Consider the following 25,203-nt stretch of genomic DNA (forward strand, 5'->3'; position numbering starts at 1 on the left):
TGGAAGCTCCCAATTCTAACTCCAAGCCTAGCTCCAACACACCCCAACCCTAACCTTAGCCCCAACCTGAACTTTAACCCTAGCCCCAACCCTAACCCTAGCCCCAACCTTAGCCCAACTCTAACCCTAGCTCTAGCCCCAACTTTAGCCCAACCCTAGCTCTATCCCCAACCCTGGCTCTATCCCCAACCCTGGCTCTATCCCCAACCCTGGCTCTATCCCCAACCCTGGCTCTATCCCCAACCCTGGCTCTATCCCCAACCCTGGCTCTATCCCCAACCCTGGCTCTATCCCCAACCCTGGCTCTATCCCCAACCCTGGCTCTATCCCCAACCCTGGCTCTATCCCCAACCCTGGCTCTATCCCCAACCCTGGCTCTATCCCCAACCCTGGCTCTATCCCCAACCCTGGCTCTATCCCCAACCCTGGCTCTATCCCCAACCCTGGCTCTATCCCCAACCCTGGCTCTATCCCCAACCCTGGCTCTATCCCCAACCCTGGCTCTATCCCCAACCCTGGCTCTATCCCCAACCCTGGCTCTATCCCCAACCCTGGCTCTATCCCCAACCCTGGCTCTATCCCCAACCCTGGCTCTATCCCCAACCCTGGCTCTATCCCCAACCCTGGCTCTATCCCCAACCCTGGCTCTATCCCCAACCCTGGCTCTATCCCCAACCCTGGCTCTATCCCCAACCCTGGCTCTATCCCCAACCCTGGCTCTATCCCCAACCCTGGCTCTATCCCCAACCCTGGCTCTATCCCCAACCCTGGCTCTATCCCCAACCCTGGCTCTATCCCCAACCCTGGCTCTATCCCCAACCCTGGCTCTATCCCCAACCCTGGCTCTATCCCCAACCCTGGCTCTATCCCCAACCCTGGCTCTATCCCCAACCCTGGCTCTATCCCCAACCCTGGCTCTATCCCCAACCCTGGCTCTATCCCCAACCCTGGCTCTATCCCCAACCCTGGCTCTATCCCCAACCCTGGCTCTATCCCCAACCCTGGCTCTATCCCCAACCCTGGCTCTATCCCCAACCCTGGCTCTATCCCCAACCCTGGCTCTATCCCCAACCCTGGCTCTATCCCCAACCCTGGCTCTATCCCCAACCCTGGCTCTATCCCCAACCCTGGCTCTATCCCCAACCCTGGCTCTATCCCCAACCCTGGCTCTATCCCCAACCCTGGCTCTATCCCCAACCCTGGCTCTATCCCCAACCCTGGCTCTATCCCCAACCCTGGCTCTATCCCCAACCCTGGCTCTATCCCCAACCCTGGCTCTATCCCCAACCCTGGCTCTATCCCCAACCCTGGCTCTATCCCCAACCCTGGCTCTATCCCCAACCCTGGCTCTATCCCCAACCCTGGCTCTATCCCCAACCCTGGCTCTATCCCCAACCCTGGCTCTATCCCCAACCCTGGCTCTATCCCCAACCCTGGCTCTATCCCCAACCCTGGCTCTATCCCCAACCCTGGCTCTATCCCCAACCCTGGCTCTATCCCCAACCCTGGCTCTATCCCCAACCCTGGCTCTATCCCCAACCCTGGCTCTATCCCCAACCCTGGCTCTATCCCCAACCCTGGCTCTATCCCCAACCCTGGCTCTATCCCCAACCCTGGCTCTATCCCCAACCCTGGCTCTATCCCCAACCCTGGCTCTATCCCCAACCCTGGCTCTATCCCCAACCCTGGCTCTATCCCCAACCCTGGCTCTATCCCCAACCCTGGCTCTATCCCCAACCCTGGCTCTATCCCCAACCCTGGCTCTATCCCCAACCCTGGCTCTATCCCCAACCCTGGCTCTATCCCCAACCCTGGCTCTATCCCCAACCCTGGCTCTATCCCCAACCCTGGCTCTATCCCCAACCCTGGCTCTATCCCCAACCCTGGCTCTATCCCCAACCCTGGCTCTATCCCCAACCCTGGCTCTATCCCCAACCCTGGCTCTATCCCCAACCCTGGCTCTATCCCCAACCCTGGCTCTATCCCCCACCCTGGCTCTATCCCCCACCCTGGCTCTATCCCCCACCCTGGCTCTATCCCCCACCCTGGCTCTGGCCCCCACCCTGGCTCTGGCCCCCACCCTGGCCCTGGCCCCCACCCGAGCTCTGGCCCCAACCCTAGCTCTGGCCCCAACCCTAGCTCTAGTCCCAACCCTTGCCCTAACCGTAATGGACAAATGGAAATAAATACTTATTTTGTTAGATTATTTTTACCTAAGGGGGTGATAACAGGGGTTTTTACTTACTTTTTTTTTTTTATTTTGGGTGCCTGCCAGCAGATTCGGCAGTCGTACTGCGCATGCACCCTCCACTTTCTTCCCGGCAGAAGATGCTGACTGTCAGGGGACAGGACCAGGGGATGCAGAAGGGTCCAACGACTCCGGGGGTACTGGGGGGGGGGCTCGGGGGACCGCATTTCTCTCTTCTCTCATGTGCTAGATCATATCAAAGTTCCTAAATTTCCAATCTGGGTCTAGAAACTTGAATTTATGACCTCTCTGTAGTTGGTCGCTCCCTACAAAAGACAAAGGGATGTGGAGAGTGCGTTTTACACAATCCCTAATCTGGTAGGTGACGGGTTTCCTTTTAATTCTCTCTGCAGCTCGGCAGAAGCTCGGACGCCGCTTCTCCTGACAGTATAAAGAGTTGGGTTATTGAGCCGCTCTTCCCCACAGGCAGGAAATGTGAACAGAGGAACGCTCGTGTTAAAAGAGCCGTCTATGGGATGTGTGCCTGCCAGGCCTTCATGACAGCGCCTGAGAATTCGGCGGAGCGCCGTTCGCTTGTCGGTACGTTGATGGCCAGGATTTAATTGGCGCCGCTCCTCCGTGTGTCTTTCATCTGTCGAGGGTGTCAATTACTCATTTTCTGCCTGAACTTGCCCGGACCTTCAGTTCCCGCATTCATTAAATCGTCACGGTCTCAATCGCTCTCTGCGGCCTTCACTTAATGAACAGTGTGAATGGTGCGAGGCCGGTGTCAGCACCGACCCCACCGCGTTTCATCCAGATTGTGGTCTCCGTGGAGATGTCTCTGCTCCATCCGTCCCTGGATATGGTGGTCTCTCATGGGATGAATATGCAGCGAGGCCATCAGAGATTGTGACCCTTCAGTCTGGATTATATCTGTCTGCCGCACTGATGAATGTAGTCTGCTGTTTTCTTATGTCAACCATTACTTATAAGGGAGAGACTGACTGTAAAACGGCTTCATATCAGAGAGTGAGACGCAGTCACTAGTCCTACAGTCACCTCTCCCCATTAATGGCTGATAACAGGGAGTAATAGATTGTACTCACCTGTCCTACAGTCACCACTCCCCAGTAATGGCTGATAACGGAGTAATAGATTGTACTCAACTGTCCTACAGTCACCTCTCCCCAGTAATGGCTGGTAACAGGTCAGGTGAGTACAATTTATTACTCCCTGTTATCAGCCATTATTGGGGAGGTGACTGTAGGACAGGTGAGTACAATCTCTTCCTTCCTGTGGACCATTTCCAGGCGCTGACTCTCGCTCGTTATCGAGTGCGGCCCCCGAGTGGCGGGGTGACTCCAGTGGGAGTAGTTGTCAGCTGTGTCTCATGAGTCTCTCACGAGTCTCTCAGCTTCCCGCTGCCTGTGCCGTCTTGTACAATGGGCCCTTGCGAGCATGCGAACGGACTGCCACTAATGTGATGGATCCTCCTGGGACGTCTGTAATCCTATTGTGACATACATTGAGCTTGGCGGCCATGGTGGTTGTCACTCAGCCTTCCATGTTTCTGTGATTTTTAACTTGTGTCTCTCCTTCATCCCCCAGTTGCAGTACCATGCTGGCCTCGCGTCCGGCCTCCTGAACCAGCAGTCCCTGAAACGTTCGGCCAACCAGATGGGAGTATCGGCTAAGAGAAGACCCAAAGCTCAACCCACAACTCTGGTCCTTCCGCCGCAGTGAGTAGACCCCTGCTTCGTTGTGTTTTCAACAGAGGTTCTCAGTGTCTGGCTACTAAAAAGACAAACTGGCCTCCAAAATCTGCAACTTTTCTTTTGCTCATGGACCGTGCTTCAGACCCACAGCCTCCTGCATATCACAGCCTACTCTTTTGCTTCCCCCACTATTAAAGGGTGCATCGTCCAGGACCCCCGCTGTGCGACTCTTCATAACTAGGGTTTATTAGAGGCCTCCTGTGATCCACCGCTATGTCAGTATAGATTCCATCCGTCAACTGTCAGATTACTGGCAAGATGACCACAAATAATACCCTGACCGTTCCATGCCAGACTAGTGGAGTGCCAGACTACAGGACCTTCATTGAACTCTGCATTATTTGGACCCCGTCGGTGCTGCAGAGCTGAACTCTTCAATTCTTTTGCTTCTTCTCCGTACTTTGTCTTTCAGCTCCCACGGGATCTCGCCATCGACTTCTCCGCCTTATTGCAGAGCATTAACTGGCAATATTGGCAGGATCGGGTGCAGATAACCTGTAATGAAGTAGTAATCCTAGCGCCCGCGCCCATGCTCCTCTCCTGACTCGCAGCGCACAGAGCGGCCTAATTAAAAATTAAAGCACTGTTTGTATTTCCAGCTCAGCGAGATAGGTGTTTGTACAAGGCCGGGGCTAAGCTAATAAGAACGAGATCTGTGGCCAATAAGTTTCATTATCAGGCAGCTCGTCAGCTTCTCCTCTGGGCCGCGACGACCCACCAAGTAGAGCTTAACACCATCAGCCAATCTTGCCACAGTTGCCCGTCATCCCCTGCACAGCACCAAACTTCTCAGATGAGCTGGCTTAAAGGGGAGCTAAACCTAGAGAGCTCCCCCTTGTGGAGGGTTTAGTGTTCGGTGATCCCTTGCTATCGCAGCATCTCCAGTGCCCAATGGAGGCAGTGCTTACATCTGCCAGTGTGGAGGCATTAGAGCATACACGGCATGCCCAAGCGTTGTAGGGAGGTCATACAGGCACGTGGAGGCCACACACACTACTGAGCATCATTTCCTTGTCATTTTCCACTTCGATTTTGAGCATCATTCCAACTCCAGACCTCCATAGGATATTAGTTATGATTTACGTTGATTATTTTTAGGTTTTATTGTTCTCAACACATTCCACTATGTAATGAGTAAAGATTTACAACTGGAATATTTCATTCAGTGATATCTAGGATGTGGGATTTTAGTGTTCCCTTTATTTTTTTGAGAAGTGTAGATTGTAGTCACCTGTCCTACAGTCACCTCTCCCCAGTAATGGCTGGATAACAGGGAGAAATAGATTGTACTCACCTGTCCTACAGTCACCTTTCCCCAGTAATGGCTGATTACAGGGAGTAATAGACTGTACTCACTTGTCCTACAGTCGCCTCTCCCCAATAATGGCTTTTAACAGGGAGTAATATAATATGGGCCGTATGATTGCCCATGGGTGCATTGACCTCCATGGGCCTATGACAATACTGTATCCATCCCCTGATGAGAAGACTGAATATAATGAGTGATGACAGGGGATAAGTGAGTAATGGGGGCTGTAGTGCTGGTTTCTGCCACCTTTCCTTTGGACTCGCACAGCTGGATGTAATGAATATGGCGTCCGGTGCACAGCAGATCTATGTGAGCTGCGGGGCTGCACTTGTTGTTTCTGTTCTTTTCTTCGTGACTGGATTCGGCTTCCTCTGATTTGACTCCTGACATCACTAATCTTAAACGCAGTCCTCGGTCAGACATGAGAGTCTGGGTTTTGTCCTCCATGCTTGGTCAAGCATGTGAGTCTGGGTTTTGTCCTCCATGCTCGGTCAGACATGTGAGTCTGGGTTTTGTCCTCCATGCTCGGTCAGACATGTGAGTCTGGGTTTTGTACTCCATGCTTGGTCTTTCATGTGAGTCTGGGTTTTGTCCTCCATGCTCGGACAGACATGCGCGTCTGGGTTTTGTCCTCCATGTTTGGTCAGACATGTTAGTCTGGGTTTTGTCCTCCATGCTCGGTCAGACATGTGAGTCTGGGTTTTGTCCTCCATGCTCGGTCAGACATGTTAGTCTGGGTTTTGTCCTCCATGCTCGATGCGGGTGTAATCCTGTTTACCGTCTTGCTGACGTCTTTCTGGAAGGGCTGCGAAACACTGTGCACAGGCGAAACATTTAGAAGCACTCTTTTTAAAGCAGACCCCAGCTGGGTCCCCTCTGGCTAGCGGCGGTAGATGAAGATTACACATCTCTTCTGATGTGTAGGGGCACTCCACACTTCCCCTCCACCGCACTGTTAGGCCCCTTTCACACATCAGTTTTTTGCAGTCAGTCACAATCCAGTGGCTCGAAGAATCCGTCGCAGATTGTGAAAAACTGATGCCCATTTGTTTTTTTGACGGATCCGACTAGCGGATCCATTTAAATATATCGGCGCATGCTCAGTTAAAAAAAACAGAATCCATTGCCGGATCTGGCGCCATATGCTTCTATTCGATCAAACGACGGACCGTGATGGATCCGTCGCTGTCCGTTTTTCTGACATACACAAAAAACGTTAATTTGTACGTTGTCTCCGGCCGCCGAACAAACAATTTTCAACGGATCCTTCAGAACAACGGATGAAACGTGAGGCCATCCGTCGCAATCCGTCTCTACTACAAGTCTATGAGAAAAAAATAGATCTGGCGGCATTAGTCTCCGGATTCATTTTTTCAAAATTCGACGGACTGCAACTGATGGCAAAAAACTGATGTGTGACAGGGGCCTTACTCTGAGACCCATGCTGCCGGTGGATTTCCAGCTTTCCTGCTAACATGGACGGATTATGGGCGACTTGTTGATGTCACAGATTATCACAGCGAACGCACATGAAGAGCGAGGTGGTGCGAGGGGAGCGCAGTCCACGTCTGGTCATGGTTGGGGCTTCATCGTCAGGTTAAAGGGGAGAAATCTACATACATAGAGGTTCACATTCATGGTCAGCTGGCAGGCTGTTGAAAGCAGGGCTCCATTGTCACCCATATCTGGGCACAGAATTCTGGTGGTCAGCTGTCTTGCTCCAAGCCCTCCACCACCCCCTGCTGGTCCACGTTCTTCTGGGACTTGTAGTTTGCATGCATGGCAGGTCCTACATTCATTATGCAGTAGGATTAACTAGTGCCTGGTCCGATCTTCCATGATGCTTTGCCAGTCATACCTTATACCTGTGACTGTCTGGGCATGCTGGGAGTTGTAGTTCTCCAACAGCCGGCCAGGGACACACAGGATTACCATATCCGCACGTGGGGGGGGGGGGGGGAGAATGAGATAGAAACCTAGAATGAGTTTCCCATTAGCACTGCTGTCATCACTTCTGCCATTCTCCAAGTGAGTACACGTTGTGTTGGGGGCCCGGCGTGATTTCCTGTATTCCCCCCCATTTCTTCCTTGTATGCACAGCCCGGGGATCTCTTCTCGTTAACCCATTAACCCAGCACCGCTCCCACCACTAGAGAACATCATTACAAAATTATGGGGCTGGGACGGCAGCGCTCACATGACAGATCCTTCACTACGCCACAGCCATTAGCGGAGACCTCAGGGATCGTCTGCTCGGCGTTCTGGCAGAATTAATGGCCGGTGTCTGGAATTCCACGCTGCGCCCCTGAGACGGGGGAACCCCGGCTATTTCAGGACTCTCCATGATGCACAAATGGCTTTATGATTAGGATAATTGTGGAGTAAAGAGGGGGAAGGGAGCGAGCCGCCATCCCGTACCCAGCCGCTCTGTAATTCTCTATCAGTCTTTTTAGGAACTCTTCATGTTTTCTATACATTTCCCCCCACCCTTAATATTCATATTTGACTTTTGCTGAAATTCTCTTCTGTATCTGCCCTCCTGCAAAGGTGAGCTGTTCAGCCTGTGCCACCTGGTGCATTAATGTATTGGCAGTACACTAGCTTACTGCCCTTGTGTCTGGTGAACTTAGTGAGAGTTAGGGGTTAATGATATTATCCCCAGTGGTAAGTCAGTGAATAGGATAATATTTGTGTCTCTGATTGTAACAATCCTGGTGGTCTGGGGCCATGAAAGGGGTTAAGGTACCTTCACTCTAAACGATATCGCTAGCGATCCGTGACGTTGCAGCGTCCTGGATAGCGATATCGTTGTGTTTGACACGCAGCAGTGATCAGGATCCCGCTGTGAGATCGTTGGTCGGAGAAGAAAGTCCAGAACTTTATTTTGTCGCTGGATCTCCCGCTGACATCGCTTAATCGGTGTGTGTGACACCGATCCAGCGATGTCTTCACTAGTAACCAGGGTAAACATCAGGTTACTAAGCGCAGGGCCGCGCTTAGTAACCCGATGTTTACCCTGGTTACCAGCGTAAACGTAGAAAAAAACAAACCACATACTCACATTCCGGTGCCCGGCGTCCGCTTCCCTGCACTCCTCCTGCATCCTGTGTAAGTGCCGGCCGTAAAGCAGAGCAGTGACGTCACCGCTGTGCTCTGTGGGAGATGCCGGAGATGTTCGGCGCTGACACAGGATGCAGGAGGAGTGCAGGGAAGCGGACGCCGGGCACCGGAATGTGAGTATGTAGGTTTTTTTTTACATTTACAATGGTAACCAGGGTAAACATCGGGTTACTAAGAGCGGCCCTGTGCTTAGTAACCCGATGTTTACCCTGGTTACCCGGGGACTTCGGCATCGTTGGTCGCTGGAGAGCCGTCTGTGTGACAGCTCTCCAGCGACCACACAACGACTAAACAGCGACGCTGCAGCGATCGGCATCGTTGTCTGTATCGCTGCAGCGTCGCTTAGTGTGAAGGTACCTTTAATGTCCCTGGTGGCCTAGGTCAGTGAAGGGATTAATGAAATACTTGTCGGTTTAGGGCAGAGAAGGGGTTAATAGTAGCATCCCTGGTGGCCTTAGGTCATGAAGGGGTTAATGCCCCTGGTAATCTAGGCCACTGAAGGGATTAATAACATTCCTCTGGTGGTCTAGGGGTCTAGGGCAGTGAAGGTGTTAATGTTCCTGGTGGTCTAGGTCAGTGAGGGGATTAAGAATGACATCCCTGGTTGTCTACTGCAGGGAATTGGTGAATATTTGCATCCCTGGTGGTCTAGGAATTTGAAGGGGTTGGAAATGACACCCCCGCTATAGTAATGAAGACCCCCTGTGGTCTGTGTCCCCACCACACCCTTCTGGGCCTGCCCTGTAGCACTTCAGAGTTGTTCATCCTGTGGCTCCTGGTTCCTCTCCCGAATGCAGACAATGCAGTGAGCATCCCCTGATGGGGCAGATAGAGGGGAGGGCAAAGTACATCTACACTGGTGCATAACTGGGAGATTCACTGCTCAGGAGACTGAGGGAGCTGAGTGACAACTCCAGGGGCGCCTGTCGTGGCGGCCATATTGGTTGCCGCAGGTCTCATGATATAGTGGAGCCGTTGGGTTGAGGCCTGGGAGCCGTCTCATGTTTTCTCATCAGGCACAATTTCCCGAGGATATTTGATTACTGATCCATCTGGATATTGAAGAGTCTCCTGTGTCCGGCCAATCACATTACCGCGCTCCAGAGCGAGCGAGTCCTCGTGATGTTAGGCGATAATTCCCGTCCTGGACGGCAAATTCACTTTCCTGCGCTCCATTGTGGACAGTTTTCCCGCGCGTGTCCTGATGTTTGATGGCTTCGCTGAATGGAAGTGGCATCTACGTCTTATCTATCCATCACGGCGGCCCTGGAGGCATCGGAGCGCTGCGCATCGTGAAGCTATGTGAACACGTTGCGAATTAGCCTCTGGAATTTTTTGTGCAGATTCTGCATCTCTTGGCAGAAAACGCAGGTGCGGATTTGATGTGTTTTTTATGCGGATTTTGTGCGGATTTACTGCGGATTTTGTGCGGATTTCATATGTTTTTACCCCTGCGGATTTCTATAGTGGAATGGGTACAAAAACGCTGCAGATCTGCACAAATAAGTGACATGCTCCTTCTTTTAATCCGCAGCGTTTTCCGTGCGGAATTTTACGCACCATTAGCACAGAATTTTTTTTCCATTTACATTGTACTGTAAATCACTTGCGGATTTGCAGTGTTTCTGCGTGGAAAAAAACGCTGCGGATCCGCAGTAAATCCGCAATGTGTGTACATAGCCTAATACTGGGAGATTTAAAGGACCCAGCACCTGAAGTCTCATCTGCATTCCATGGTGGCCGTAAAATTACCCAAATAATTATTAAAACAAAGTTTTGCGACATTTTTCATTGGGATGAGCAGCTGCAGAGTTGTCTATCAGTCACTTAGCTCCATGCGGACAGTTGTAGGTGACAATCTGCCTGATGTCTCCTGTGTCATTGTTTACTATTAGTTTATAGGCTCTTCATGAGCCAGGAGGCCCAGGATGAGCCAAAATTCTTTAGGTGTGTTCCGATGCATGGCTTCAGGTCTGGCACCTCCTGTCGCCCTCCTTCACCAAGGTGGATTTTTTGGTTTGCCATTCTGTGCAGTGTACTCCTCGTGTTAAAATATATATATATATATATATATATATGCAATGACTGGTGGCGCCCGCAGCCTCCCACCCAGATGTAACCAATTACAAGGCGGCAGTGCTCGGGATGAATATTTCGCCAAGTAATTGATCATTAGCAGCTTATAATGACTGCGTATGTCATTATCGGCTCAAAGTCGGGGTGTGAGATCGAGAACATGGGCGCCTCTTATCTCCTCGCCATTTATGCCCTATAAACACACGGCGTAGTGTCGTCGGCTTATTCTAGCCACATGCGGGACCAGCAATCCTGAGTCACGGTCTTTAGAAGCCCCCACCGCTGGCCACATCCTTGTTGAGCTCTGGAAATCACAGCACGGAGACATGTCAATTATATGAAACTGTTGAAAAGAATCAAAACATTTTCCCATATGGATTTATTATTCAGTCTGTAGCTGGACCCCTCTTGTCATCATTCCTGGTGCATTGATTTGGTGGTAGAACCAGTGGTGCAGCCATATTTCCACACTGTCCCAGGAGCCATTTCGTCTCACAACAACCCCAGGCCGCATTTTCCTCGTACTGCTGTGAGCAGCCTATGCGGCATAAACCTGCTCCAATGGCTGCAGCGTCTCCAGACTTGTCTCCATCGGGAACATCATTTGTCGGTGATCACACAGGAGCTGCCAGCAGTGGATCCTGATCTTTTTCCCGAGTGCAGACAGCTGCAGAACCTTCCTCAGACGACCATTAATCTGAATGACAGCATGTCAGGCTGGAAGTGCCGGGATCTCTGCACAGGGCTCAGACTCAAGACTCAAGAGATCAAGATGGTTTGGTTTGAAAATGGTATTTTTTCATCGTGTGCCGATCATAGATGTCTCCGTCCTGTGATCTCCATCAGCCTTCACTTCTGGTTGGTTCTGCAATTTCACTGTTGAGGTGTTCATCTATTATTTTTACATTCATGTCTACAGAAAAAAAAAAAGGTAAAACGTGCCAACGAGAACTTACACAAGAAGAGTCTGTCCACACAAAACAGCCAAAGACATAAGGACCCTCACAGCATGGAGATGATGGGTAGACATGCTTAGAGTCCTGATGGGCCATATGACATATGTCCCGGGCACAGAGGAAGCTTTATTGTACCTACTGCGATGTGAAACGTAGCACAGCCGTGCAAGTGGTGCGCAAGTAGGTTCCCAGGCCAGTGAATATATGAATAAAACTTGGCACTCAACTTAACAAGAGAATTCAAAAGGAAATATTTATTGCAGTCTATCCAACAAATTGACAAGACATGTTTCGGTCCTGCAAGGACCTTCGTCAGTCCGACAGCATGAAGAAGGGGATGTACAGAAGGTAAGTATATAGTAGATTTTAGCTGCAGGCCTGAAATAGTAGTCTAGTAAACATAGTTGGGTATAGATCAAGGGATAGGCCGATCCAACTAGCGGTGGATGCCGTGTTGGTGCAAGCAGGACCACAGCAATTCCTTGACTCCTTTTGGGACCTCATATAGGACCTATACCTAACTACCTCTTGTCAATTTGTTGGATGGACTGCAATAAATATTTCCTTTGGATTCTCTTGTTAAGTTGAGTTACTGTACCTACTAACACAGGAGAACTGAAGAAGCACTCATTGTGGTTGAAGAGACTCAGAGGTAACATAAAGAAAGAGAAGTCATAAGTGTGTTCTTCACAACCTCTGCCCACATCAGCGAAGTGGAGGTGAGTCATCCTGGAAGTGCCATCCATCGCCAGGAAGGGTTGTCACCATTTGGGAGGAATCATCCATTGCCAGCATGGATCATCTGTTTTTGGGAGGCATTGACACCATTTGGGAGGAATTGGCCCAAGCTGGGAAGAGTCAGGGATGAGTTGGTCAAAGCTGGAAAGCGTTTGCTGAGTCTGCCACTGCCAACACCTTGGTGTGAATTATGGTGCTTTATGAAGTCCGTAGGTCAAGGCTCCACCGTATGTCTGCCATTGTAAGCCCTCAGAGCCCTTTAACCTCCCAAGCTCAGCGCCCGTTGAGGGCCCTTTTAGCTGCAGAGGGTTTTTAAAAAAAAAAAAAAAAAAAAAAACAATATTGCACTACCTTATCCGTCTGTCTCCCCTGCGCCCACAGTGCCTTCTATCACCCAGAATAATGGCGGGCTCTGGTAACTGCGCAGTTATGTCCCAGCCACTGGCCACATCCTCCTGACGTCTGTCACCAGCTCCCGCGCTGTCTGATGTGGCTCATGTCTGCTCTCCGCTCACCTCATTTTTTTTTTCCCCCCCTGCCCACCCATCTACCTGACAGCTGACTGTCGCCTGCGACAGTCTTATCCTGGATCCTCCACTGAGAATTCAATGTCTTAATTTTTATTTTCCCTCTTTCCAGTAACCCGTTGATCCGTATGTTGTAAATCATACAAATGGCCATGTCAGCGCTAACAAGCAGATGTTAAATATTAAACACCATCGTGCCCGACCGCCTTTTTCCGATTTCTGATCTTAAAGGATCCCGGCGGATTGGTGCACATAGCTTCTATGGGGGCCGTCTGTCTGCAGATACCCCTGAAATATACATAAGCATCATCACCTTGCGGCTGCACAATTCCAGGCCGGGCTATGAGCCTGGAATACCGAAATGTGTCGGGTGGGCCGAGTTTTGCGTTGCGTCCATCTGCGGAATTCGTTAACCTCCAATAGGTGTCTGAGCGAATCTGTATTCACGCTAAAGTTTTCTCTCTCTTGTGAACTCCATATTTCAGGCATTTAATACAGTTGGACAGAGACAGAAAAGTCAGTTCAAGTTCATATTTGAAGCCGACATCAAAGCTCTGATGTTGCTGCCGCGCTTCCAATTAGCACTTTTGTTATAGCGAGTGGGGGGAAGGGGGGAGCTGGAGCTGCTACAAAGCTCTGCTGATGATCTGCCAGTCAATCAGCTGCATTTGCTTATCATCCCGACTGAGATGCCCTGAAAACCACCACATTTTGTGTTCACGCCGCTCGCTCTTTGGCTGGGAAATGAACGTGTCTCGCACTGCCCATGCGTTTGTGGACTTTATACTGTCTGAGCATACCCAGAGACCTCCGCCAACTGCTTTGCTGTTAATTGGGGTGAGGGTAAAAGGGACAGGTGATGTGCAATTTCTGGAGAAAAGCAGCTAAGTTTTTGTAATCCTGGACCCTGTAATATCTGCTTTTACTTATTTAGTACTGATCCTGAGACTTCTACTCCAGTCACATCTGAAGCTTAGTGGTGCAGTCACGTATAGTGGTTTGCAAAAGTATTCACCCCCTTGGCTTTTCACCTATTTTGTTACATTACAATCTTTGTTTAAATATGTTTGGAATCTGGTTTGTGTGTGATACATCAGCACTAAATAGTCTAAGTTGGTGAAGTGAGAAAAATATAGGCATAAATTACATTTATGGGATCAAATAACTAAAAATTAGCATGAGCATATGTGTTCACCCCTTTTGATATGAAACCCCTCAAAATTTCTGGTGCAAGCAATTCCCTTCATAAGTCCCATGCTTAGTGACAGGACGTTCCCCTATGTGCAGTCTAAGTGTCACATGCAACATTATTAAGCAAGAGGCCTCACTAACCAAACACCATGAAGACCAAGGAGATCTTCAAACAAGTCAGGGACAGAGTTGTTGAGAAGTCCTAGTCAGGGTTGGGTTATAAAAAGATATTCCAATCTGATCCCTCGGAACACCATCAAATCCATTATCAAATGGAAAGAACATGGTACCACAGCAAACCTACCAAGAGAGGGACGCCCACCAAAACTCTCAGTCCGGGCAAGGTGGGCATTAATCAGAGAGGCAGCACAGAGACCAAAGGTAACCCAGAAGGAGCAGCAGAGTTCCCAGAGACTGAAGTATCTGTCCATGTGACCACAATAAGCCGTACACTATATAGAGGCGGCCTTTATGGAAGAGTGTAAGGCTCATTTTGAGTTTGCTGAAAGACATGGGGGAAACTCCCCAAATGCTCTGTCTGGCGCCAAACCAACACAACTCATCACCCCAAGGACACCATCCACACAGTGAAATATGGTGGTGGCAGCATCATGCTGTGGGCATGTTTTTCTGCAGCAGTGTCAGTGATTTGTGACTGGGACGGAGGTTCACCTTCCAACAAGACAATGACCCAAAGCATACTGCTAAAGACGCTCGAGTGGTTGAAGGGGAAACTTGTAAATGTTTTGTCTTGGACTAGTCAAATCTGTGGTCAGACTTGAAGATTGCTGATCAACAGAGGAAACCATCTAACTTGGAGGAGCTGGAGCAGTTTTGCCTTGAGGAATGGGCAAAAATCCTAGTGGCGACATGTGGAAAGCTCATAGAGACTTTTCCAAAGGGACTTGCAGCTGTAATTGCCACAAAAGGAGGTTCTACAAAGTACTGACTTTATGGTTGTGAATAGTTGTGCACACTGAAGCTTTCAGTTATTTTACCATATTTGTTTTTTGCTTCACAATAAAAAGAAAACTAAATGTTCACAGTTGTGGCAATGTTCTTTACATGATCTGATGCAAACCCTAAAAATAAAACCCTGTGAATTTCCAGTTTGTGGGGTAGCAAAATACAAAACATGTTGAGTGGGTGGGGGATGTTGTGAATACTTGTTAGAGGGCTATAGTAATATATGGTCTAAAGATACTAATTCTAACCAATTCAGGGTGATAAAGGGGGATCATGTGCCATGAAAGGGGACTCTAGCGCTATAGTTGGGGGGGGGGGGGGGGAGGGTGTTTAGATTTTGCATTGAAGCGTCAGTGCTTTTAGTGTTAGAGAAGTAAGGGATTTGCTAATTTTGCGTAGCTGTAATATGGGAAAGGCTATAAAAACTGGAGCTAAAGGAGATGTTCGCTTTGTATAACTATTTTAAGTAATACCTGGCCCATAAGCTAATCATAATTTGTCCCGCTGCTGAAAATCCCAGAGCTCGGCTGTGATCTGTAGGGTTGTCAAGCAGCAAGTGCTCTCTTTTTCCTGCAGTACCTCCACGGGAGCCATGAGGAATTGCCCCATGCACATTGATTTGAAAGACAGTGAGGTCCTCCAAACTGAGAGATGCTCTTTCAGCTGATCAGGGTCCTGATCAGGGGGTCTCCTCTGTTCTGGGACCCTACGCACCTTCTAAGCATTATCCTTGCAGATTTTGTTATTTTGAGTTCCCCTTTAATTTCATGGAAATGATAACATCAATGCAGATACAAGAAAGACACCGAACTCCTTGTTTTTTTTCCCCATCACACAAAGGCCCGCCGGTGCCTGCCCAGAGGGGAGGATGCTTTCATCTGGGATCCCAGTGGAGTATTTTTAGTATCCGGTTGGCACGTTTGAGGTTTTCGGAGCAGAACCCGCCATTCCTTTTTATTATTTTTGTTTCGGAGTCGGCTGCTTGAATCCTACAGACAGAAAAATCAATCTTGGAATTGTGCGGCTGCTGCTGGTCGGGCTAAAAATAAAATCCTGGCTGCTAATTTATTCCTATTGTCTCCTCCGATCCCGCCCGACTCCCGTTCTCCCCGTACAGGTTATGTTGTCCTCATTTTAGAGGAAAACATCTGCTCTGTAAGATCGATGGGAAGGACTCCAACTCCCATTAGCTTGGTCTGACCACTGGTTCTCTGTCACCGCCATAGGCCATGCTGGCAGTGGTAGTTGTGCTGGTTGTGTGTGAGATACTGGGCACTGTGAGAAGAAAAGCTCAGCAGCTGATTTGGAACTACAACTCCCAACATTCTGGCAGTTTGAGGTCTGTTGCAGATTTTACATTTTTTAGGACATTCACGCCTTTGCACCATACAGCACATTTCCCCAGTGGGCTGCCAATCCCTTCCTTTTCTGCTTGTTATCCATTCGATACCACCCATGGCCTGAGCTAGGAGGAACCCAGTAGGGGCTCATCAATTTGTTTCTTCGGACCCCCTTCCTCCTGGCGTCTCATTAGGTACATCTATACTCCAAGGCTGGGCGAGTTACTCCCGGAGGGAGGGCGAATCCTAGTTTAGCCGAGTCTCTCGCAGTTCGGAGGGGAAAGTTCTGATGAAGGAGCATGCGATCAAGAATCCTATGTGGATCCTGCCCTCCTCCTACAATGGTGGGGGGTGTAGTGCCGGTATGGGTCAGCAGACATTATTCCTATCTGACCGCATCAGAGATTCACTGTCTGCTTAACGCTCACACCCGCTCGGTGCATTTACTGCTCCGTCCTCTAGAGAAGGTCGCCTGATGGGAGATTATGGTTTCTACTCCAATCACACATAAAGCTGCATTTAGGGTTCGGCTGCTCCTCCAGAGGGAAAACAATAGCATCCAGCAGAATAAGTTGGTGCAGCTCTGGATGTGACTGGAGTATAATAATGAGTCTTTTTGCGCTTCATTTCCTGATTTTTGTCGCTCTCTTGAAGCTCCTTAGATTCAAGGCTCCTATTCCCAGTTATTGGCATATTAAGGACTGCCATTCACCAGCGTGCGGCTGCGGCAGACGCTACGTTTCTCACCTTTAAGCATTAGTGTCAGTTACGCCGGATGGCAGGAGGGAACAGCTGGCAGACGCCACCGATCAATTCACCGCTAATTGTTTTCTGCAAGAAATTGCCCAATCTGCTGCATTAAGCTGTTTTGCAGCAGTGCCATAAACCACTGCTGACCAGCATGTGGTGACCCCCCACCATCCTTACAATTTGCTTTGGATCGCTTTCTTGCTAAATATGGCCCTCGATAACAACCATGGGTCATCCGTCTGTGGGCCCTCCAGCTGTAATCTGTGCAGTAACTCTGCAGAAGGGGGTGCGTTTCCCTATGGCGCCCGAACGGGGGAATAAGCCATTACATGATGCCAGGTCCTCCAGTCTACTCCAGGTAATTATTAGGGATCCTTAACATGGGGACCGTTTGTAATCTTCCTAGAAAAGTCTCTGGAAGTGGAATATTCCCTTAAAGTGGCACTCCACCTTTAATGACTGCTGGCAACTGTAGTTGTATCCCCCCCAACACCCCATGTGTAGGGTCCATTGAACTGACAGCGGGCCGGTCCACAGAGCTGCAGCCTCCAGTCTCACTCAGCTCTTCCATGACATGTTTAGGTCAATATCCGATGTAGTCGCCCTAATGAACAGACCCAAGGTGCCGGGTGATTACCTGCCAAAGAATCGACAGCTTTCCAGAAAACATTCTTAACATAGCAGGCGAGCAGAGCACGGCGTGTCAGGCAGCATGCCGGGGAAGGACCGTGTTGTGGCTGCAGGGTGACACGCTGTACCAGGCTGCCATGATGGCATAACTGATGTCACTAGACATCTGCTCGTCCTCTTTCTGCATGGGCACACACCGGGGTGGCAGGAGGGGAGCTGGCACAGCCAGCCTCACACTCCAGAGTATATAGCCAGCAGCTCTCTAATAGGCCGTGTGTTTTTCAATGTTAAAGCATTTTCAACATCCCTGCTTTCTGTCAGTGACCAGAAGGATTTTATCCGCAGAATGGAAGCCTCGAAGGGTCCTCTCCCCTCTGTACCGGTCTGACACCATCAGTTCATTGCAATTTTTATTTCTGCATTATATGTAACCCCTTCTCATGTACAGCCAGGTCCGCCATCACGGCATTATTGCCCTTACTGGCTTATGTGGCCCGGTGAGGAGGGGGGCAGGATTCGGAGAAATATAGGGCCAGGATGAGAGGACATATATGGGGCCAATATAAGAGGATACATATGGGGGACAGGATGGAGATATATGGGGGCAGGATGGGAGAACATATGTGAGCAGGAATGAGACATATAGGTCAGGATGAGATGACATATATGGGAACAGGATGGAGACACATGGGGGCCAGGATGGCGGATGTTATAGGAAGATTCCAGAATGTAGGACATTATTACTATAGGTGCTAATTAAGGGATATTATGATAATTTTTGAGGATACTGTTTTCAGTGCAGGGGGAGGTCCTATTACTATGCAGGGCGACAGTTTTTTTTCGTCATCTGGCGTAGTGTAGAAGTTAGGGGAAAATTGTGGAATGTGCTCTAGATAACTGTTATTTTCTGAAAAGATGAGTCCTGGCTGGAAGAAGTGATGGCGGTCTGCGCAGGATTAAGAAGAAAAGCGAAGTGGTCACTGGTGAGTAAGTGTGTTACCTGTACACTGACAGTATACACTATAAACTGTATTCAGAGCTCCAATGTGTAATGTCACTGGTGATCACTGTATTACCACTGATGCTATACACTGTATATTATGTACAGAGATCCTGTGTATAATGGCCCTTATGGTAATATTAGTATTGTGGTGTTGTTTTCTTTATTAATGATCAGTATCGATTTATTCAATCACTATGTGGTGGTAATATGATCTTAGCATGGTGTGGCGGTATTTGTTCTTTGTATGTGGTATTATTCAGTCACAATGTGGTGGTAATATGTGGTCCGGCCATGTTGTGGCCGTATTTATTCCCTGTATGTGGTATTGGGTCACTATGTGATGATAATATTTGGTCCAGCCATGGTGTGGCAGTATTTGTTCCTTGTATGTGGTATTATTTGGTAGCTATGTGGTGGTAATATGTGATACAAGCACTAGTGTGGCTGTGTTTGATGCCTGTATGTGATATTATTTCATAGAATGGTAGAATTGGAAGGGACCTCCTGGGTCATCTGGTCCAACCCCCTGATCAAAGCAGGATTCACTTAATCATCCCAGACAGATTTCTGTCCAGCCTCTGTTTGAAGACTTCCATTGAAAGATAACTCACCACCTCTCGTGGGCAGCCTGTTCCACTCACTGATCACCCTAACTGTTAAAGTTTTTTCTAATATCTAATCTGTGTCTCCTCCCATTCAGTTTCATCCCATTGCTTCTAGTCTTTCCTTGTGCAAATGAGAATAAAGATGATCCTTCTACAATGTGACAGCCCTTGAGATATTTGTAGACCGCTATTAAGTCTTCACTCAGTCTTCTTTTTTTGCAAGCTAAACATTCCCAAATCCTGTAAATGTTCCTCATAGGACATGGTTTGCAGACCGGTCACCATTCTAGTCGCTCTTCTCTGAACTTGCTCCAGTTTGTTGATACTTTTTTTAAAATGTGCCCAAAACTGGACACAGTATTCCAGGTGAGGTCTGACCAAAGAGGAGTAGAGGGCAATAATGACTTCACGTGATCTAGACTGTATGCTTCTGTTGTTACGTCCCAGAATTGTATTTGCCTTTGTTGCTGCTGCATCACACTGTTGACTCATGTTCAGTTTATGATCTATTAGTATACCCAAGTCTTTTTCACATGTGCTGTTGCTTAACCCTATTCCTCCCATTCTGTATATGCTTTTTTTCATTTTTATTGCCCAGATGTAGTACTTTGCATTTTTCCGTTAAAAACCATTCTGTTAGTTGCTGCCCACTGCTCCAGTTTATTGATATCTTTTTGAATCCTCGCTCTCTCTTCTCTAGTATTAGCTATCCCTCCTAGCTTTGTGTCATCAGCAAATTTAATCAGTTTACCCTCAATTCCTTCATCTAAATTATTGATAAAGATGTTGAACAATACAGGGCCCAGGACAGAACCCTGTGGTACCCCACTTGAGACATTCTTCCAACTGGATGTGCCGCCATTTACGACTACTCTTTGGGTCCGTTCACTAAGCCAGTTATGAATCTACCTAACAGTTGCCTTGTCCTTTCCATACTTAGTCATTTTTTCAATAAGGATTGTGTGAGATACTTTGTCAAATGCTTTGCTGAAGTCAAGATATACTATATTTACAGCATTTCCCTGATCCACCCAGTCAGTGATTCTGTCATAGAAGGAAATTAAGTTATTCTGACATGACTTATTTGTTACAAACCCATGCTGACTCTGTTTAATCACTTCATTCTTATCCAGATACTTACATACATGTTGTTTAATAATTTGTTCAATGATCTTTCCTGGTATAGATGTCAGACTCACCGGCCTATAGTTCCCTGGGTCCACCTTCTTCCCAATTTTGTAGATCGGAACAACATTTGCCCTACTCCAGTCTTCTGGGACCTCTCCTGTTCTCCAAGAATTTTCACTATGTGATGGTAATATGTGATCTGGCCATGGTATTATTCACTTACTATGTGGTAGTAATTTGATCTGGTCATGGTATAACGATATTTTTCCTTTGTATTTGGTATGATTTGATCACTATGTGGTGGTAATATCTGGTCTGGTCATGGTGTGACAGTATTTGTTCTTTGTATGTGGTATTATTCGGTCACTGTGTGGTGGTAATGTGATCTGGTCATGGTGTGGTGATATTTTCCCCTTGTATTTGGTATTATTTGATCACTATGTGGTGGTAATATCTGGTCTGGTCATGGTGTGACCGTTTTTGTTCCTTGTATGTGGTATTATTCGGTCACTATGTGGAGGTAATATGTGGTTTATCCAAGAAGTGATGGTATTTGACCCTTGTATGTTGTATTATTGGTCATTTTAAGAAATGTATGTGACACATTCCTTTAAAGAAAAATAAATTAAAAAAACTTGAAATTCCTGTTGCCATCCCTGTGCACAGCACCATGGAATCAATGGTTCTCTAAAAATCTACTATATACCGTAATTGTCTAAGGGTCACTTCCGTCTGTCCTTCTGTCTTTCTTTCTGTCTGTCTGTCATGGATATTCATTGGTCGCGGCCTCTGTCTGTCATGGAAATCCAAGTCGCTGATTGGTCTCGCCAGCTGCCTGTCATGGCTGCCGCGACCACTCAGCGACGGCCACAGTCCGATTAGTCCCTCCCTACTCCCCTGCAGTCAGTGCCCAGCACCCGCTCCATACTCCCCGCAGTCAATGCCCGCTCCATACTCCCCACTGGTCACCGCTCACAAAGCGTTAATGCCAGCGGGTAACTCACTCCATTACCGCCACTATTAACCCTGTGTGACCAAGATTTTACTATTGATGCTGCCTATGCAGCATCAATAGTAAAAAGATCTAATGTTAAAAATAATAATAAAAAAAACCTGCTATTCTCACCTTCCGTAGTCCGACGATGCGCTTGCGCCTGCCGCCAGCTTCCGTTCCCAGAGATGCATTGCGAAATTAGCCAGAAGACTTAGCGGTCTCGCGAGACCGCTAAGTGATCTGGTTAATTTTGCAATGCATCCTGGAAACGAAAGATGGCGGCAGCCGTGCGCGCATCGCCAGAGGTTTGCTGGATCCCGGCGGGTGAGTATATAACTATTTTATTTTTTTAACAGGGATATGGTGCCCACACTGCTAAATACTACGTGGGCTGTGTTAGATACCGCGTGGCTGCAATATACTACCTGGCCAGTGTTAGATACTATGTGGGCTGTGTTCTATACTGCGTGGGCTGCGTTATATACTACATGGCTGCTATATACTACGTGGACAGTGTTATATACTACGTGGCTGTGTTCTATACTGCGTGTTATATACTACGTGGCCACTGTTAGATACTCTGTGGGCTGTGTTATATATTACGTGGCCAGTGTTACATACTACGTGGGCTGTGTTATATACTGCGTGGCTGCTATATACTGTGTGGGCTGTGTTATATACTACGTGGGCTGTGTTATTTACTGCGTGGCCTATATTAACGCATCGGGTATTCTACAATATGTATGTATATGGCAGCCACATGGTATATGCCACAGGCCACGTAGTACTCCTATATACTACGTGGCCTGTGCTATATACTATGTGGCTGCTATATACATACATACATATTCTAGAATACCCGATGCGTTAGAATCGGGCCACCATGTAGTAAATAATAATTTTGAAAATCCTTCCCGATACCTCTCCTAGCAGCTGGTTTGTTACAGTTGTATCTCATTTATAAAGCTGCTCAAAGATCTCCTTTTTGATGTGCTTTTACATGCACTGACACATTGTATCAGCTGGGAGCTCACAGAGGATTGTGCAGGCTGGATCCAACTGTAGCAAACCTGCCGGTATCACAGGGAGCACAGCTTGCACCCACAGAACTCCTTGGCTACTTTCACACTAGCGTCGTTTGCAATACGTTTCAATGCGTCTTTCAGGAGAAAAAACGCATCCTGCAAAGTTGTCTGCAGGATGCGTTTTTCCCCCATAGACTTACATTACCGACGCATTGCGACGTATTGCCACGCAACCGTCGTTACATGTAACTTTTTTTGTGCGTCGAGTCCGCCATTTTCGACCGCGCATGCGCGGCCGAAACTCCACCCCCTCCTCCCCGGGACTTACAATGGGGCAGCGGAAGTGTCGTAAGACTGCTTTCGCTGCTGCCCACGTCAGGCATTTATTTCACAGCATGCGTCGGTAAGTCAGCCCGACGCACTGCAACGGGCCCGTACCGACGCTAGTGTGAAAGCATTATAAGGAGTTCTGTGGGTGCAAGCTGTGCTCCCTGTGATTACCTATTGCTGTGATCAGTCCGAACTTCTCATCTTCTATAGTCCCCCATACACATTCTATAAAAGCTGGCTCAACTTCCTGGTTTCCGAGGGACTTGACCAACTGTCTAATGTATTTGAGGATTTCCCGACAGTCCCTCAACATTAACGTATGATCATCCTAGGGTGATAGGAGGACAAAGGAATCTAGAGGGAGACAGGGTAGTATTTCTAGAGGAGGAAGGCATCGGAGTCTGGGGAGAGGAGGAGGGCAGAGGAGTCTGGGTGCAGGAGGAGGAAAGCATCGGAGTCTGGGGAGAGGAGGAGGAGGGGGCAGAAGAGTCGGGTGCAGGAGGAGGAAAGCATCGAAGTCTGGTAGGAGGAAGGCAGAGGAGTCTGGAGAAAGGAGGAGGAAGGCAGAAGAATTTGGGGGGAGGAGGAAGGCAGGGGAGTTTTGGGGGGGGCAGAGGAGTCTGGGTGGAGGAGGAGGAAAGCATCGGAGTCTGGTAGGAGGAGGAAGGCATCGGAGTCTGGGGAGAGGGGGAAGTGAAAAGCTATGTGCACACGTTGCAAATTTTGCTGCGGATCTGCAGCGGATTGGCCTTGGTGGATTCGCAGCCGTTTTCCATGTGTTGTACAGTACCATGTAAACGTATGGAAAATGAAATCCGCATTGCACATGCTGCGGAAAATACCGCGCAGAAACGCTGCGTTGTTTATTCTGTAGCATGTCAATTCTTTGTGCGGATTCCGCAGCGGTATATACCTGCTCCTCAATAGGAATCCACAGGTGTAAAACAGCAGGTGGAATCCGCACAAAAAACGCAGGAAATCCGCAGTGCGGTTTACCTGCGGATTTACCAAAATCAGTGCGGAAAAATCCACACACCATTCTGCAGCGTGTGCACATAGCCAAAGAAGTTAGGAGGGACGAGCAGAGGAATTTGGAGAAAGGAGGAGGAGGTCAGATGAGTCTGGAGGGGGGATGGAGCAGTCTTGAAGGGTAGAGGAGGAAAGAGTGGTCCTGAGGAGAGGACTGGTGACAAAAGAGGGGTCTAAAGGGAGGAGGGGTGAGATGGCCTTATGGCCACCATTTTAGTTCACCTCTGCTACTGATGGATGGCCTCATTGAAGACTGACAGCTCCTCTCCTTTGTGGGGGTCCCAGTCCCAGTTTCCCTTTATTTTGAAACCTGTTCTAGTCATCTCTTCTTTAGGACAGGAGCGAGGGTGGGATACAAGGACGGGATGAGAGTGGTGCCTGTGAGCCAGCGTGGGGCCGACCGCGTCAATCCAAGGTGTGGGTGACCTTGCAGCATGGCCTCCCCTGTCAATCATCAGCACCTTGGGCTGGGGGCAGCAATGTAATTACTGTCTCTTCCAGCGCTGCCTCTTCAGTGACCCTTCCTCTTTGTTGCGGAGATGCAGGGCTGCGCTGTAATTCAATTGCTTGAGCGCCATCTGCACCAGTCGTTTCGCTGTGTGGCTCCAGCTGTGCACGAGGCAGCTCGTACCCCCCTGAAAATCTAAGAGATGAATAGAAATATGCCCGGGTGAGAGCATGGGATGTTAACTAGACAGCTACTGAGCATCATGGGAAAAGCCACAAGTCCATGAATCGCCCTCTGATGGGGGGGAGGGGGTCTTCGTATCCTGATTTATACTACTCACGGTGTAAATGTAGGTGGGAGGAGGCAATAACTAATGACAGCCATGTTTGCACCCATAGGACATAGTGAGTCCCCAGCAGCACAGAGTGTTTCAGGAGGGCAATGTACAGGTCACGTGACCGCTGAGCTGTGGGGGCACTCCGCACCTTATACACAGTCCGGCCCCTTTGCTGAGAAGCAGATACCCATGTCTTCATTATTTAAGTCTTCCTGGCTGTTTCCCGCCAGCACAGTTTACTTTTCAGTCTTAAAGTGCACCGCTCGCCATTTAGTATCCAGTCCTGTGATGAATAATTCATCCTCCTGTCCTACATCTTCCTTTAAGAGTGTTGTAAATGCCCGGATCCGTCTTCCAGGAGATTTCTGCAGATTTTGCATTGAACACGTGTAACAAGCTGTCGGCGTGTGCATTAAACGAGGCTTCCGACCCTGACACAGCCTTGTAAATCCTTCAGGTTGTCATTAGAGCTTGTTAATGCGGGGCTGCTGACATGGAGGGATCCGGCGTTACTGTGCGTCTAGGGGACGGATACGCCATGGAGAGCACAAAGTATCAAAGCGCTGCACAATCTGCTGGCATCGGGGGATGGGCTCATGTATAGGTGCCAAACTACTACTCCCAGCATGACCTGACAGCTGTGTTGAAACACTGGTATGGATCTGCTGTGGGCATGCTGGGAGTAGTAGTTTTGCAGCCCTTGCCACTGGTTACAGACCGCTCCATTTCATTGGT

General features: G+C 48.8%; 1 protein-coding gene across 1 annotated transcript in view; it reads left to right on the top strand.

Moving 5' to 3' along the window:
* Positions 1 to 25,203, top strand: part of MED27 (mediator complex subunit 27) — a 170,450-nt gene that overhangs the window by 73,119 nt on the left and 72,128 nt on the right. Inside the window, exon 3 of the mRNA XM_077284721.1 lies at positions 3,800 to 3,930. Within this exon, the coding sequence (XP_077140836.1) occupies positions 3,800 to 3,930 (131 nt within the window). The remainder of the gene's footprint in view (positions 1 to 3,799; positions 3,931 to 25,203) is intronic.

This window comes from Ranitomeya variabilis, chromosome 2 (assembly GCF_051348905.1).
Source record: "Ranitomeya variabilis isolate aRanVar5 chromosome 2, aRanVar5.hap1, whole genome shotgun sequence".
Lineage (NCBI taxonomy): Eukaryota > Metazoa > Chordata > Amphibia > Anura > Dendrobatidae > Ranitomeya > Ranitomeya variabilis.